The sequence below is a fragment of the Eurosta solidaginis genome, chromosome 3 (genome assembly GCF_040869045.1).
Source record: "Eurosta solidaginis isolate ZX-2024a chromosome 3, ASM4086904v1, whole genome shotgun sequence".
Taxonomy (NCBI): Eukaryota; Metazoa; Arthropoda; class Insecta; order Diptera; family Tephritidae; genus Eurosta; species Eurosta solidaginis.
The window spans coordinates 229783380-229798886 of record NC_090321.1 but is presented as its reverse complement, the minus strand read 5'-3'; the positions used below and the strand labels follow the sequence as shown (position 1 = coordinate 229798886).

Genomic DNA, 15507 nt, shown 5'->3' with positions numbered 1-15507 from the left:
CTTCTGGGTAGCTTGATCGCTGATCATACGGCCATAATAGCATATCGTCATCAATTACAGGGCAAACATACTACCTGATCCCCTATCTGCGCTCCGAAGGGGCTCTTAAAGCCACAATAGAGGTGGATGGTTGGCGCAAGGGTGTCCAAATGGCGGAAGAGTTGATACGTGTATACACCAATGGGTTCAAAGTAGTGTAAAGAGTAGGGTCTGCGGTAAACTGTGCTGATCCGAAAAAAACAGATCCTGTAGCTGTAGATCACTGTAGCGTTTTCAAAAGGATAGGTTAGCCCTAATCAAAGCAGTAGAAACATTGGAAGAAATTAGCTTAAATTGCCGCTGTGCCCAATTTTATATTGACAGCTAAGCAACAATGAAAACCTTCGTAGACGTCCCAATTGGATTGGGCGAGATTAAGAGAAGGCGAGTGGTGCACATGATCGACCAAGTGGTAAAGGCGCGGGTCCAAGAGCTGGGCTGCATCGAAGATTATGTGTAGGCCTTACAACCTTAGACTAACAAAGTTGCTTCTATCATTAAAATGAGAGGACTGTAAACCCACGACGGGAATTCTGGCTGGGGACTGCCTTCTGGAGTCACATATCTTTAAATTAGGCTTGGTCAATGATAGCAGATGTAGGAAGTGCGGGTTGGAGGAGGAAAATATCGAGCAATTCCTGTGTACATGCCCTGCGCTTGCCAAGCTAAGATTTCAGCTATTAGGAGTGATACAGCTGTCAGATCTAGAAGAAGCAAGTTGCAAACTTATAGAAAGCTTCTAGTATTTGCCAGGTGGACGGAGGTATTTTATAACAAATATCCAGGTTTTTGAAAGAGTTTTTCAGTTTGCTCGTTAAACAAACTTCTGGTAACACTACGGACTCATTCAGTCGATGTGAGGTCCTCATGGACCGGCCAGTTCAACCTTACTTAACCTAACATGAATTAAGAGCAGTAAGTAAAGGTAAGTCCACCTTTCACTTCCTTTCCCAACTAAGTGTAGGTGTCGCCATTCTTCCACCTCCAATTTGTTTAGCTAGCGAAGCCTGTTGGTTTCTATTCGCTGAAATATCTTTATATCTATGTAAAGCTTGGTTGAACTGGCCGGTCCATGAGGACCTCACATAGACTGATTGAGTCCGTAGTGTTCTATGTAAAGCTTACAAAGCTCATCATTATACCTCCTTCGATTCACACAGTCGGTGTAAGGGACTTGATCATAAATCTTGCGGATAACTTTTTTTGATACACTCTAAGAGCCGTCTCATTTTCTCTTGGCATCGGCCATGATTCCAAGCCATACATTAGGAAGGTATGAGTGACTACTTGTAGAGCGTGATTTGTTTTTCGTCGAAAAATGATTTTACTTTTCAATTACCTCCTCAGTCTATTTAGCAACATGTATCGGCAAGAGACATTCACTCAAATCGTATTCAAACAGTTTTCCGGGATTCGAAAATTGGAGCATGGCCGATAAACTTTAAAAAATTTGAATTGCTGTGCTTTAGCAAATGTAGGCACTTCCATATTGTAATGAATACTCCCGGATAAACAAAACTTTTTATCATGGTGGGTTGCTTTTGCGCCCAATCTGCACTTCTACAACAATACAAACTCCATTGAGTAATCAGCGTTCAATGGTCAACAGAGAAGATGCTCAAAGCTTGACCGCCTCAATGCTATGTTAACTCAATTGCTTGTGCGCCAACACTCAATTGCTTGAGTTCGCTACTATACCAAGGGAGTGGGTAAAGCTGCAGTGGTAACACCAAGCGAAAAATTTGCTAAAATTTATGCCTTCACTAATGTTTTGCTCAGTTGGAGTCATTCATGAAAGCGCCAGTCGTTCCAAAACCATTGCAGATCCATTTCACTCAAATATGGTAAGCACACTTTGAGTTGGTTTTAACGCATCATATGAGGCTTTGTATGCGCATGCGTAACCTACTGCTGATTGCGCTTTTTCACTTTTTACTTTGTTTTTGCTTTTTTTTTTGTCTGAAGCTTAACACCTATTTCTTTATTTATTAATTTTTGTTGTCTTTTTTGGCTTACTTTACATAGATGTGGTGATGGTGACTGTCTCTTTTGGCGCTTTGACGTTGACCGTGCGGTGGTGGTTTTGTTGTCGTCGTCTTTTCGTTGTCGTCGGTGAAACAAAAGTGGCAACATATCTTCATGTACAGCCTGACTAAAATTTTAATTTCAGTGAATTCAGTTCAACATTAACCATAAAGTTGTGCGGTTCGGTTGTGCGCTGTGAAAACCCCCAGCGATCGAGTGACAGCCGTTCGTAGCGCACCTATTTTTTACAAATTGTATGTGTATATTAAATGTAACTGTGCATGGGTATTTACATACCGAAACAAAAAAAATATTAACCAGTGGAAAATAAAAAAACCAAAAAAATACTTTCTGCATTTGGTTGCTAAAAAGGATATTTTATTTTCAGTGTATGTGTGTTAGTGTTTTTAATTTGTGTTAGTGTTTTTAACCACATTAAATTCGTTGCAATTTAAATGAATTTTTATTGTTGTTTTTTTTTCAACACTTTTACTTTCTTTGCAATTTGAGTGAGCACTGCGCAAGCGCGCTTGTATGGGAAACTCATTTGACTCACTCTATGATTTATTTGATTCATTCGTCATTCATTTTAATTTATGTGACACCCAGTGAAACTTTCTTCATTGTGCAGTTAATGCAAAATTTAATATTGCATAAGAAACATATAAAATATTTCCCAAAAAAATACTGACTAATCAAAGACGTTAAGTTAGTTTTGTATTTAAATTGCAAATTTTGTATTTTAGTGCTTTTTTTTAGTTATGAGTTTTTTTGTTTAGTCTTGCTTACTGTGTCATTATAATTTAATTAAGTTTTCTCTTTATTTTATTTTCATTTGCGAAAAGGTGTAAAAAATTGTAAAATAATATAAGTACAACGCAGCATCCATAAAAAGTGAAAATTTTATTGGAAATAAATTTTTATTCGCATTTGGATTAAGCAATTTCGAGTGCAGCCATGAGGATTCAAATTTTGTTGGTGAGTTTAAAATTTAAGCAAAACAGAAACTAAGGCGAAAATTATGTAAAGCCCAGCAAGTCAATTTTTCTCGTGCGCTACAAAATTTGTATGATATTAGTGCATTTAATCACTTCAGTAAACCTGAGCGCATTTGTGAAATTTTTGGTGTATATGAATGTGAGTGACTTCGACGCAAAATTTTTCGGCGTCATACATAATCTGGCCTTGATATCATAATATTAAATTAGGTTGAACTAGCTAAAAGTAATAGAAGTAGAAAACAAATGTAGCCTACAAGAAATTGATTAAACAAAACAAAAAATGACACGGACACCGTAGCAGTAACGATGACTGTTTGAAACCGTTTAAGTTTTCAAAACTGAAATCGTGATCTTTCTTTCGATTTAGACGAAAACAAAATGGAAATTATTTCAATCACAGGAACCGTTGTTTATTTAATTTTTTAAATTTAAAGAACCAAGTTTTTTAACTGAAACTATGATAACCAATTTCAAAAAAGTCTTCGAAAAAGTTCGACTTTTTTTAGAGTAGTCTGAATTTTATTTGAGTATGCAGTTTTGTAACCAAATTTATTTTGTACAATCAAAATGCAAGTTATATGTTAAAATATTTATAGAAGTTTTTTTGTAAATTACCGAAAATATAAAAATAGGAGCTTAATTGGCGAAATTTGATTTTGAAAATGCCAATGCTCTTCTTCTGTTTGCTGCTGCATATACCATCAGTAAATTTTCGATGAGTGCTCCTTTTTGTATGGCGAAGCATTAGCAGGGAATGTGAACCGACGTTTCATCCTCCATCTCACAGAAGCGACAAATTTGGGTATCGCATAGATTTAACTTATTTAGGTGATATCGTATATCACAGTGTCCCCTATAGTACCCTGTGGGAGTCCTTAAGTCCTCCCTGCTTAGATTAATGAGTTTGGCTGATATTTTCGTTGCCGGAAGTATAAACAGTTTGACCTATCTTTGCACTGGGCAGTCAATCCAGTGACGTCTGGATTGTCTAGTTTCCCAGTTACTTATTTTTTCCTTGGTGTGTGCTTTTGTAAGTCTATAAAAGTGCTCTGTACCATAGAATGATGATATAGCACCCTGCTTTGCTACGTAATCTGCATATTCATTACCTTCATTTCCCTCATGTCCGGGAAACCATCCTAACAAAACCTTGTTTTTGGCTCCTAGGTCATTAAGGATTTCAGCGCAGTCATCCACTAGCTTAAATGTAAATGTGTAGGATTGCAAGGCACGCAGGGCCGCCTGGCTCTCCGACATAATGTAGATTGTTGTTGCTAAGTGGCAAGTGTACTTGTTGGTTAAGGAGTGAATACGTTTCGAAGAGTTTTTGGGCTGTTGTTGCATTGTTTAAATTTGTATTTATCCTAACCAATAATTTTGTTTAAAAAGGGTACACGCTATAGACCGAAATGTGGACCAAGTAGTCGTTTGTTTGTGCATATAGTTATAGGATTAAAAGAGTAAAATGAAAAAGGCCCAACAAATCCTAATGACATTAATAAACTGCCATTTGAATGAGATAAACCACTAGCTTGTGCTGGTAATAATACCAATTACACAACCTGCAAAGTCACTTTGGGCGAAAAAAACTTCATATAAAACCGTTATATGAAGAAATTTATTTGCATAGTCGCCATAGTCGCATGTGTGAAATTGCTTCCGGCAACCTTTTTTTGCAAAAAATAAGAAAAGAAGTACAAAATAAAAGACAAATGAAAATAAAATAGTAAAAATGTGAACTCAGCGTAACACAGAAGAATGCATTCCAGTCTCTTTGCCTTGGTTTGCGTTATTAGTGTGTGTGTGTTAGTAAAATTATGCACGGATGTGTGATATGGCTAGTTTAGTAACTTTACTTTTAAGTTTTTTGTTATTTATTTATTTATTTATTTACTTGTGTAAGTGTGCCGGCGTGTGACAACAATGGGTTGCACGAAGTCTCGTGGTAAGACGATACTCGAAACCGCATGGGCTAAATGCCGCAGCGTAAATTCGTGACAGTAGGTGCAAGTGAAATATGACAAAATTTTTAGTTTTTTTAAGGCGCTCACAGAACACAGTGTGTTGAGAATATAAATTAAGTTGAATAATAAAACTAAAGAAAAAAAAAAACTTTCTTAAAAATAAGCTTTTATTATTGGTTAATAAAATTAACTAAAAAACTAAAAAGTAAAAAATAAATTGACTGTAAAGAAATATAACACTTTATAAGTTCAACGATAATTAGGCTTCTTCCTCTGCGACAAAAACAAAATCCATATTGTACATAATTGTACAACTTTTAGCATTAAAACTTTAAAACAAAATTATTAAATCTTACAGTTTATATCACAGTCCTAATTGATCTAATAAAAGGGTGTTACATTGTGATAGCCAGAAAAGGAGGTCCTAAATGTTCTTAGTTATATCATCAAAATTTAACACGGTTTTATTAGAGCAATTAGGACTGTGATATAAACTGTAAGATTTAATAATTTAGGTGTAAAGTTTTAATGATAAAAGTTGTACAATTATGTACAATATGGAGTTTTTATGTCGCAGACGAAGAAGCCTAATTATCGTTGAACTTATAAAGTGGTATATTTCTTTACAGTCAATTTATTTTTTACTTTTTAGTTTTTTAGTTAATTTTATTAACCAATAATAAAAGCTTATTTTTAAAAAAGTTTTTTTTTAAAATTTTATTTTCTACATTTTAGTTCGTTTTATTAACAAGTAATAAAAGCTTGTTCTTAGAATAGCTTTTTCTTAAATTTAATTTAAATATCATTTTTTTTTTAATTTTTAATAGGGTAAAATATTGTTTAAATTAGTTATGTAATCTTTACTTAGTTATTTGTAACGTTTCTCAACCTATCCATTTCTTTTAATGTATCAACATTACAAGGTTTATTCGAAGTCAACTTTGAACAGTCAAGTTCTTCGATACGAAGACCTGCTAAAGACCTAACTCGGCTTAAAGCCACATAAGCTTGACCAGCAGCAAATAATTTGCAACCTAGATAAACAACAGCAAGATCTACGGTAGTTCCCTGCATTTTGTGCATAGTTGAAGCCCACGACAACACAATCGGGAACATTCTGCTTTCAACTGTGCCGTGATTAAATTTGGAAGGAAATTGAACTGTTTTAGGCTGTATTATGTGAACAACATCGTTACCAAAGTCTACGTGAACCGATGGTATATCGTTATGGTATAGTTGAGCACATCTGTAATTTGGCCATATAATTTCAGTGATGTGACCTATTGCTCCATTTCCATGTCCCTTAGCAACGTCAACGTTAGATCTCAACATAACTTTAGCACCAACAAATATTTATAGTTCTTTTGGAAGACCTCCTGTTTTGTTAATGTCTGAGTGTATTATATTATTAACATTAATCTAATCATTGTTTTTTGTTCCATCAATTTATTGATCTAGCTAATAATCAGTTATCAGCTGAGTGAAAGAAATTGTGCTTTTGAAACGATACGTTGAGCCAACTGTCAACAACCAATCGATAAAAACGTTGAGTGAATAGAGCGGAACATTTTTATGCTCATTAATTTGTCGTAAAGTTGCAACTGTGCGTTTCAAGAAGTTATCACTTATCAACTTCCCCAGCAGTTGTGCTTTTGGAATGCGCCCCATGCTTTGTTCAACTCATTCAAATGAATTTGTATATATGTGTATACACATGTTCGTGTGTTCTTGCAACAACAAAATGTTAAATACATACATACATACATATGAATATACAGATTTTCGAGAAAACATATCGTATGTGTTTGCCAAAAGTGGCTTCACTTCGGATGTCAGCATCCTCGGTTGTCAGATCTTTCGCGTTTAACGCTAACGCGGTGTCAGGATGAAAAAGACTCTCAACCAAATTACTGATACGAATCGCTACGCTTAAATAACCCTGACTGATTATGAGTACACGATTTTTTATATCATGATGCGAATATATTGGGGGGCGTATTCATAATCGAAATAAGATATGACTAAGTTAGTTGAAGCATTTTTGACAGAGAGCACATATAAAATTGTTTCAAACAGTGCTAACTAACTTAAAATCATATTTTATTGTGACTATGTCTATGTCGCGTTCAGTTTACAACTACTCATTGCAGATCTCTGCTCTGTGGGTTAAATCTGTAAAACGAAATCAAGTGCGCAGAAAACTATGCAAAATTGAGGAATAACAGCCTAACTTCTATGTTCGATGTATACACAAACAAACCGAAGTTACCACGTTTTTGAGCAGCTGTAGATTATTCACTAGGGCGGGTCGATTAGTGGGGAGGCAAAAAAATCGCCCATTGCTCTGTGAAAATCATATTCTAGGGATCAAAATAAGAAACTTTGCCGAAGGAACCATACCTCACCATACAAACATTTAAAAAAATTGCCGGTTTTGCACTTTACATGCACTTTACCCCCAGGAGTTCCAGGGGGTGTGCCACTGGTATCGGTGGGTCGGGCCTCCAAAGTTAGTGGGGGTCGGTCATACATTTGGACTCGATTGGAGCACTCTAAATGGGTCAAAGTGGGATTTTTCAAAATTTACCCCTACCTGGGGGGGGGGGGGCGGAAATGAGAATTCTTTTTAGAGGTATGGTTCCTTCGGCAAAGTTTCTCATTTTGATCCCTAGAATACGATTTTCACAGAGAAATGATCGATTTTTAAATCGACCTGCCCTATTATTCACCTTCTTTTGTTTGGAGGTGTAAGGCTTTTATTCCCTTGTGAACACAAATCTTTACCGATAACTCTGTTATCGATTAATTTATCGAATTCTCGCAAGGTGATATTACATTGTCATCGGAGTTATACATGTGTGCAAAATTTCAGCTCAATCCGACACCGTGAAGTGTATCAAATTTAATTTGCAAAATTTGATTACAGACAACAGCTAAGTGAAAGTAAATAAAAGCTTATAAAAATTTGGATTGTCAGATTAACTTTGGACCACTTCGTCATTGGTTTCGCAATTGATGCGGAACTTCTTTGCAGTTCCGTAATGATCCGTAAGATAATTCTGTATTAGTTCGAAACGTCCCAAAAATGTTTTCGAATTGGTGCCGTAAATAGTCTTCAAAATAATCACTTACTGAAGCGAATTTATTTGAAAAACAAGTATTACACATGTGACTGAAGTAATACCGACATGGTCTCAAAATTATACTCTAGCTATTAGACAAAAAGTAAAAATGATCCAAAAGACCTCAGTCATTACACTAGTAGAAAATCTATTTGGTTCAGGAGTGGTGCCGGAAAGATTCTACTTCAAAACATTTCCGATGACGGCCATCCCTTCATGTTATTTTGTAGTAGGTTTTGTAGCGCATCTATTTAAAGGGGTTGGTAGTGCATACCTTTTCCAACCCAATTGTCAATCTGAACTACCCAAGCCTCTGGCGATACTAAGTTCTACACGGAAGGAGGGCTTGGATAGCCTAGAAGGTTCAGCTTGATCACATAAAATTGTTTCCGATCAATATCCAGCAAAAGATTATGGACATTGATACATTTCTCCAAAACTTTCTGGAAGTCTCCTCATAGCTAGAAGAAGAAGATACCGGGCCATCTCGGGATATAACAATGAATTTACTAAAACAAGGATCGGAACGGATTTTGTTGTTAGTTATTTTTCCTAAATTTCATATTAGACTTATGCACCCACTTTTTTGGTCGCTTTTTCTTAAAATTTATATTACAGTTATCAACCCGCTTTTTGGTCGTTAGCAAGAAAGCTTTTAATGACGATAAGCAAGGCCTGGGAAGTGCTGCTTACCTTGAGCACATGGTAAGTGTGAAATAACTGAGGTGGGGCAAAAAAAATATAGTTGAGCACTAAACGAGACGAAGAGGCGAAAAGAACCTACATCCAATATCGGGAATTATGTAGAATTGTTCAATGCTTTTCTGCCGTACTCTGCTTAACCAACCGCATTAACGAGGGCTTAGCGTGGGTAACGTAAGAAAAGCAGTTCATAGACAAAAACTTTGCGGGGAACAATTATCATTTTCGCAAACGGCGGAATAACAAGATGTGGATCTTAAAATGAGGCACCGATCGACAATCCGACAAGATTTTTTTTAAAACCGTAACAAAGGATAAATGACCATAAAATCTTGAAGACAATCACCTATTTCGATAGCTGCAAGACAGAGAGAGGGCAGTATGCCAAAAAGAGACAATGCGGTTGATAAGCTAACACGTTGTAATGGGGAGTATTATTATAAGGCTCGATATACTGCGACATCTATTAAGAAATATTGTGCTCATACTTTCTGCATATTACCGTATATGAAGGCTTTTAATGTACCTAGGTACCTCTATAGGCTTTTGACTCTATATCGCGAGGGGATTACGAGACACACCACCTAGCTGGAGAGTCTCCGCTTGCCAGAGCGACGCATTTGCGAAGATTGTTAACCGGCATATCATCCTACAGCTCACAAAAGCAACAGATTTATGTATAAGATAGATTTAACTCACTTAGATAATATATTATCCCGTATAGTACCCAGTGAAAATCCGTAGGTCCTCTCTGCTAAAATTCATTAGTGTTATTGATACTCTCTTTACTCAAGCCAATATTTTCTGAACTGCATTGTTTTCCATTTACTTATGGTCTCCCTAGTATACGCTTTCGTGAGTCCACGAAAGGGCTCTGGATTATAGAATGCTGCTATACCGCCCTGCTTACAAACGTTGTCTAGCCTGTTCATTACATTCATGACTGTGATGCCCGGAATCCATCCCACAAAACCTAGTTTTTACCTTCCAAATTACTTGGGACTCAGATGCATTCATCCACTAACTTAGAGGTAGTTGTGTAAGATTGCAGGGCACGCAAAGCTGCCTGCCTGTCTGACCTAATGAGGATACTCCTCGAGCCACTTCGTAGACATCCTTCACAACAAATTTCTATTGCATGCATTTCTGCCTGGTATCGATTTCTTGAATGTCGGGCTTATAGATACCAGCTGTAATTTTTCCGCCATCACATTTCGATCAACGCGTGAACAAGACCTCTGAGTCAGGGTTAGTGCATGGGTTCCTTGTTTCGCAAAGAGTTCTGTCTGCAATGGACTCCTCGAAGATCAGTGAGATTCTGAATGTAGGGCCATCTCTGTCGTGCTTATTAATTCGAACTTGATGTATAATGGAACGATTTCCGTCATCCCTTGTCAAATTTGGTTTTGAGACAAACCGGTTTCGGCGTTGTGCCATCGTCAGTGTCGATTTTCGTTCTGATCTGTTGTTGTCGTTTGTCCTGTATTTATAGTTCGTAGGTATATGAGCAGGTATTGTCAAATTGATGCTTGTGTATATTTAGTTATTTGTATGTGCTGTGTGTTCATTTAGAACCGAGGGTGGTTTACTAATTGATTTGTGTGGCTGACTGGGGTAGGTAGAAATCTGTGAATTTAGTCGTTTGACCTTCTTTGTCGGTTTTTTGTTTTGGTGTGTTAATTGTTTTGTGTTTATTTGTTGTTGTGTGTTTGTCTGCTGTACCTGTGTGATTAAATTGTTTCCTGTAAACAAGTTTTAAAGGCTCAAATATTGTGTCAGAAATTGTGTTTATCTGTTCGTTTATTATTCTACCGTCGAATGTTTTCTGTTTGTAGATTTCCATGTTTTCGAGTACGTTGAGACGTCGGCCCTTTTCCTGTATGTGAAGAACCCTAACTGTTTTATTGATGTTTGCTGGGGAACATTCATTCTCGACCATGTGATTCGCGAAGTTAGACTCGGGTATAATGTTTGGATTCCGTATTTTTTTGTTGTAATTTCTAATATGTTCTCTGAACCTTGTTCTTATTTGCCGTCCTGTTTGTCCTATGTAACTATGCTGGCATCCGCAGGTGAGCTTGTATACGCCGTGGCTGCTAAACCGATCCTCTGAGTTAATGTTAGTTCTTAGTTTTCGCCCTAGATTGTTCGATGTTTTGAATGCTGTGTTAATGTTGTATTTTTTAAAGAAGTTTGCCAATTTATATGTTGCTTTTCCAGTATATGTCATAGTCGTCCAGCTATTATTTTCCTTTTCATTATTTCTTTTTGGTTCTCCATTTGTTCTTCTGAGCTTATCTACTAGTGCTTTTTTATATCCGTTGTTCGCAGCGATATTATATATGACCTCAAGTTCTCTCTTATATGCCTCTTGTGTAAGCGGTGTTCTTTCAAGTCTATGTACCAAGTGCCATAATGCTGCATTTTTATGCTGTTGAGGGTGATTTGAGGTATTGTGTATTATTGTATCGGTGGCCGTTGACTTTCGAACTTATTATTCGATGCGTTTGGAATTTGTATAGGGTGGTACGAGAAGGGGTTGCAGAAAGAAAACTAAAAAATGTCTTAAGTTATGCACCAAAGCTCGAGTATTTTAACCACTTATGGGTCTGCTAATATTAAATAAACTACTAGACGTACTAAACAAATATTTATTTAATTGTATTGTCGTTAAATATTAAATAGCTGAGTACATATAAACACACATTAATATATATTTACATACAAGTAAACATACTCGCCGTTGCCACATAATTATTTAACACTTGGCTGTCAAATTAACACCTCAAAGGGTGTAGAAATATTTGTACACATTTACATGTGTGTATATATGTAAATATCTATTTACATATGTATGTTTGTAAATAGTACGACATGCTGCGGACAATTACAATTCAATTGTTTGCTTTGCATTGTTGACGGTACTGATGATGGTGGCAAAGACAAGTGGAACTCATTTTGACAAAAAGAAAATAAGTAATAAAACTTCGTTATAATACGAAAGTTCAACAGCAAAAGTAAATAAAATCAAAAACAAATAAAAAATTGCAATTTATATACAAAGAAGTAGTACTTGCTAACAAAATATTTGCACCACAGTCTACTGATTTCCATTAGGTCAGTTATATGGCGAGTGTTTGCTGAAGCTCATTGTGAAAATATTTATGTTACAGCTAAATTAGATACAAAAGCAGTCAATTCAGTTAGTATATTCTTGTAAGAGTAGTTACACATGTATGTATGTACGTAGTTAGTAAAATTAATATTTTAAAGGTGTAGTGCATAACCTTGTTTATAAACTTTCTATATATGACCATAAAATATATTTATAATAAACACACAAGAGAATAAAGTGCAGAGAAAAGTATGTAGAGCTAATAAGTATAAATATTTTCACTAGACTCGATGAATGGTTGAAAGTTTGCATGCCACCTGAATATTAAAATAAGTTAATAAGAAACTTTTGTATAGATACGAAGTATGAGAATACGTTGGTGGTAATAACTTAGTTACATCCATGAACAGCATAGCTTGTGGTGCAAGATATATTTGAGGAAAGATAATGGAGCAAGAACTTTTGACTGCCAGGCCTTCGTCGTTTTCTCAAAGCTGAAATTTCGTCAGCGCATTCCCTCAACTGAAGTAGGAAAGATGTTATATAATGAGCCTTAAGACATAGTGGCTTTAGCGGATATCATGAAAAAAATGTAGAAAAATTAGTCTTAATATCGTCATGATATAAAACCTTTCTTCATATTGTAACGAACTTTGGGAGTTCCTGATAATTTTGCACCTTCTGCTAGCGTTCGAATCGTTGAACTGTCCAATAAATAGCTCCAATATTCATTATTGCAAACTGGTCGTGATTTAGACTACTTTGGGAGTAGTACTTCACAATTATACTTCACAAGTAGCGTGCTTAAATCAAATTAATTGATTACTGCTTGCACCGCGCTGCTTTTATACTCTCAGTTAGCCATGTTAACCTATTTCCGTTAAGTTCCTAACTTTTCACAAGCATGCCTTCTGGAACAGTTGTATCTCATACTTGGTTATTTAGCTATGTGCATACATGTATAGCTGTAGTTTATGTTTTTCTTCTAGCTATATGCGTGTGTATGTGTGAGTAACAGCTTCTGCTCCTAGCTGATGATAACGTGATGTGTGATTATTTCTCTTTCTTCTTCGCTCTTATCTGCTGACTACATACATATGTGTGTGTGAAATAATCTCTTCGCTTCGAGCTGCATATAAGTGTGGCTGCTTGCTTTTTTTGTTGTTGTGTTTATTTACTAACAGCATAGTGATGTAAGAAATGCTAATATTCGCCAAAATATATTCAGGCCTGTTCTAAATTCCGACTCGGAATGAAAAGTAAAACGACATTGATTTCGACTCGGTTTCTATTTGGTGTTCTCAATTCCGATTGTAAAAAATCGATTCGAAGTCGATTTCGAATCGTTTTCATTCCGATTCGGTAACCAGTTTAATCAGCTGTTTTCGTTTATGTGTTTTGGTTTAAGTATCATAAAATTTTATTTTAATTAAAAAATGCCTGCAGATATGGTTTTTGATGCGCAGACGCAAGAATACGTGCTATTGTGCGTGCGAATCATAAAAATGCGCTGGATCGGAATTCAGAACAGGTCGACTTCATTTCGATCAGCATCGATTTGTTTGCCTAATAGATTTCTTGATAGAAGTTTTTAAAGAAAGATTTATTATGCCAATTTAACTCAAATTTAAACAAAAAATACACACAACTCTTCCAAATAAAATGAAGAATTTAAAAAAAAATATTTGAAAGACAAATATCGCAACATTTGTGTATAATCTGCCAATTAATTTTCATTCCGACTGCTCAGAGGCAATACTTTTCAAACCGATAATTTTGAGAACACCAATCCATTTCGATTCCGAAAAAATTGATCGGAATCGGAATCCAGAACAGGCCTGATTGTCTTCTCCACAATATAGGAAGTCACAAGCCTGATTACCAACCACCTTCTATAGTGGCTTAGTCCAGCAAGACAGTGTTTGTAATATGAAATTGTACTTTTTATTCTTACATTTTATTTCCTGCACACAAAGGCTTAAGTTTTTTCTTGAAGAACTATATTCGAGCTCCATTACAAAATTGCTTGAAATTTGTTACAAGATAATGTTATGATAATCGGCCTTTATTTTGCGAAATGGCGAAACTTATGTCCTTTTTGCAAATTTTCTACATGATATTTGCTAAATCCACTATGACTCAAGCTTCATTGTATACCACCACTCCTACTTCAGTTTAAAGAATGAGCGGACGAAATTTTAGTTTTTTAATGAATGCCTTATAAGGTGCGTCAGGCAAATTTTGGCAGTTACCCTAAAAGGGAACTTGAACTGGGAAATAAGGCGCGCATTACCACTCTTTCCACTACCATGAGTCGTTCTAAGAGTGGGTCCATATTCAGCAGATTTCTTCGGCTTGCAGAAGAGTTGCCTTTATTTTCCTGATTGCTTCGGTTTTCGGCTTACCTCATTAGATCTGTTACAATTTCATGGATATTGAATCTTTAAAAGCTTTTGGTATCCCTGAAACTACAGTAAAATAAAAACCTGTTAAATTCAAACGAACAATGAAAATTTCATAAAATGTAAGCCACAGTTTTATAAAAAAAGGTACAAGTAAAAACGTTTTTCTAAAGTCTTTGATGTTGTTTTTCCAAGCCTTTTGGTGTCGTAGGTATAGCGCGCTACCATCACACTACGTTGGGCGTTTACAATGTCAACACAACAATACCAATATAACTGCTGATATTGCAACGATTTCTAGATCAACAGTGAAATCAGTTAAATTTGCTGAGGATTTGTCGTTTTTGCAGAATATTGTTAACTTGAGATCAGAACAGTTTCCCTTTTGTTGAAGTTACAACAAACTAGGTTGAATTAATCATAGTGCGATCAGTTTTACTGAATACGGGTTATTTTAAGAATAATAAACCCAATTTTGTTGATTTTATTAGCTTCATTTATGGCGGTGAAAATATTTGTAAAAGAAAGCATACTATCCAAAAACACACAAGTTCACAAAAAATCTGAGTACAAAAACTTGATTTTTAAATTTTTATATTAAAATTATACATGGAAAAATTATATCTATTTTTATATTTCTATATATTTTAGACTACCGTTAAGTTTGCCGTTACTAAAATAATCTCGAAATTGTCCAGTAATAGTTTCAAAATAGGTAAAAATTACACCAAAAAAACTCGAAAATAATTCGGAAATAATCCTTAAATAACTTCGTGCTAACTTTAAACTATGCAAAAAAGTTTCTTAAATGATCACGAAACTATTCGAAACAACCCTGAATTTATGCCAAACATTCAGTAATGATCTAGGATTAGCCCTGAATATTAGCTTGAAATGGTTCTTGGAAGCGCCAGAAACTACACGAAAATACTTAATGTACAAAAAATCAAAAATGTTTTATGGCAAAATGGTTTTTTTAATTTGGGTATGGAAACGGCGGTCCCTTTTGCTTGTAGGGGTTAGTTGTTATACTTTTCATTAAAATGAAAAGGTATATTAAGTTTGGTTTGCATCTACGAAATTGTAAGTCCTAAAAAGAGAAGAGATAGGCAGATCAATAGGTGAACCGGCAGTAGA

The 15507-nt window shown here is 35.5% G+C and overlaps 1 protein-coding gene across 2 annotated transcripts in view; it reads left to right on the top strand.

Moving 5' to 3' along the window:
* The first annotated feature begins 2186 nt into the window (after positions 1–2186).
* LOC137245184 (uncharacterized) overlaps positions 2187–15507 on the top strand; it is a 104933-nt gene continuing 91612 nt past the window's right edge. The window contains exons 1-2 of one of the 2 annotated variants that reach the window (XM_067775439.1): positions 2187–2318; positions 2910–3042. In XM_067775439.1, the coding sequence (XP_067631540.1) occupies positions 3022–3042 (21 nt within the window). In that variant the 5' untranslated portion in view covers positions 2187–2318; positions 2910–3021. Of the gene's footprint in view, positions 2454–2909; positions 3043–15507 lie in introns of both variants that reach the window. The other variant, XM_067775440.1, reaches the window with a different exon arrangement.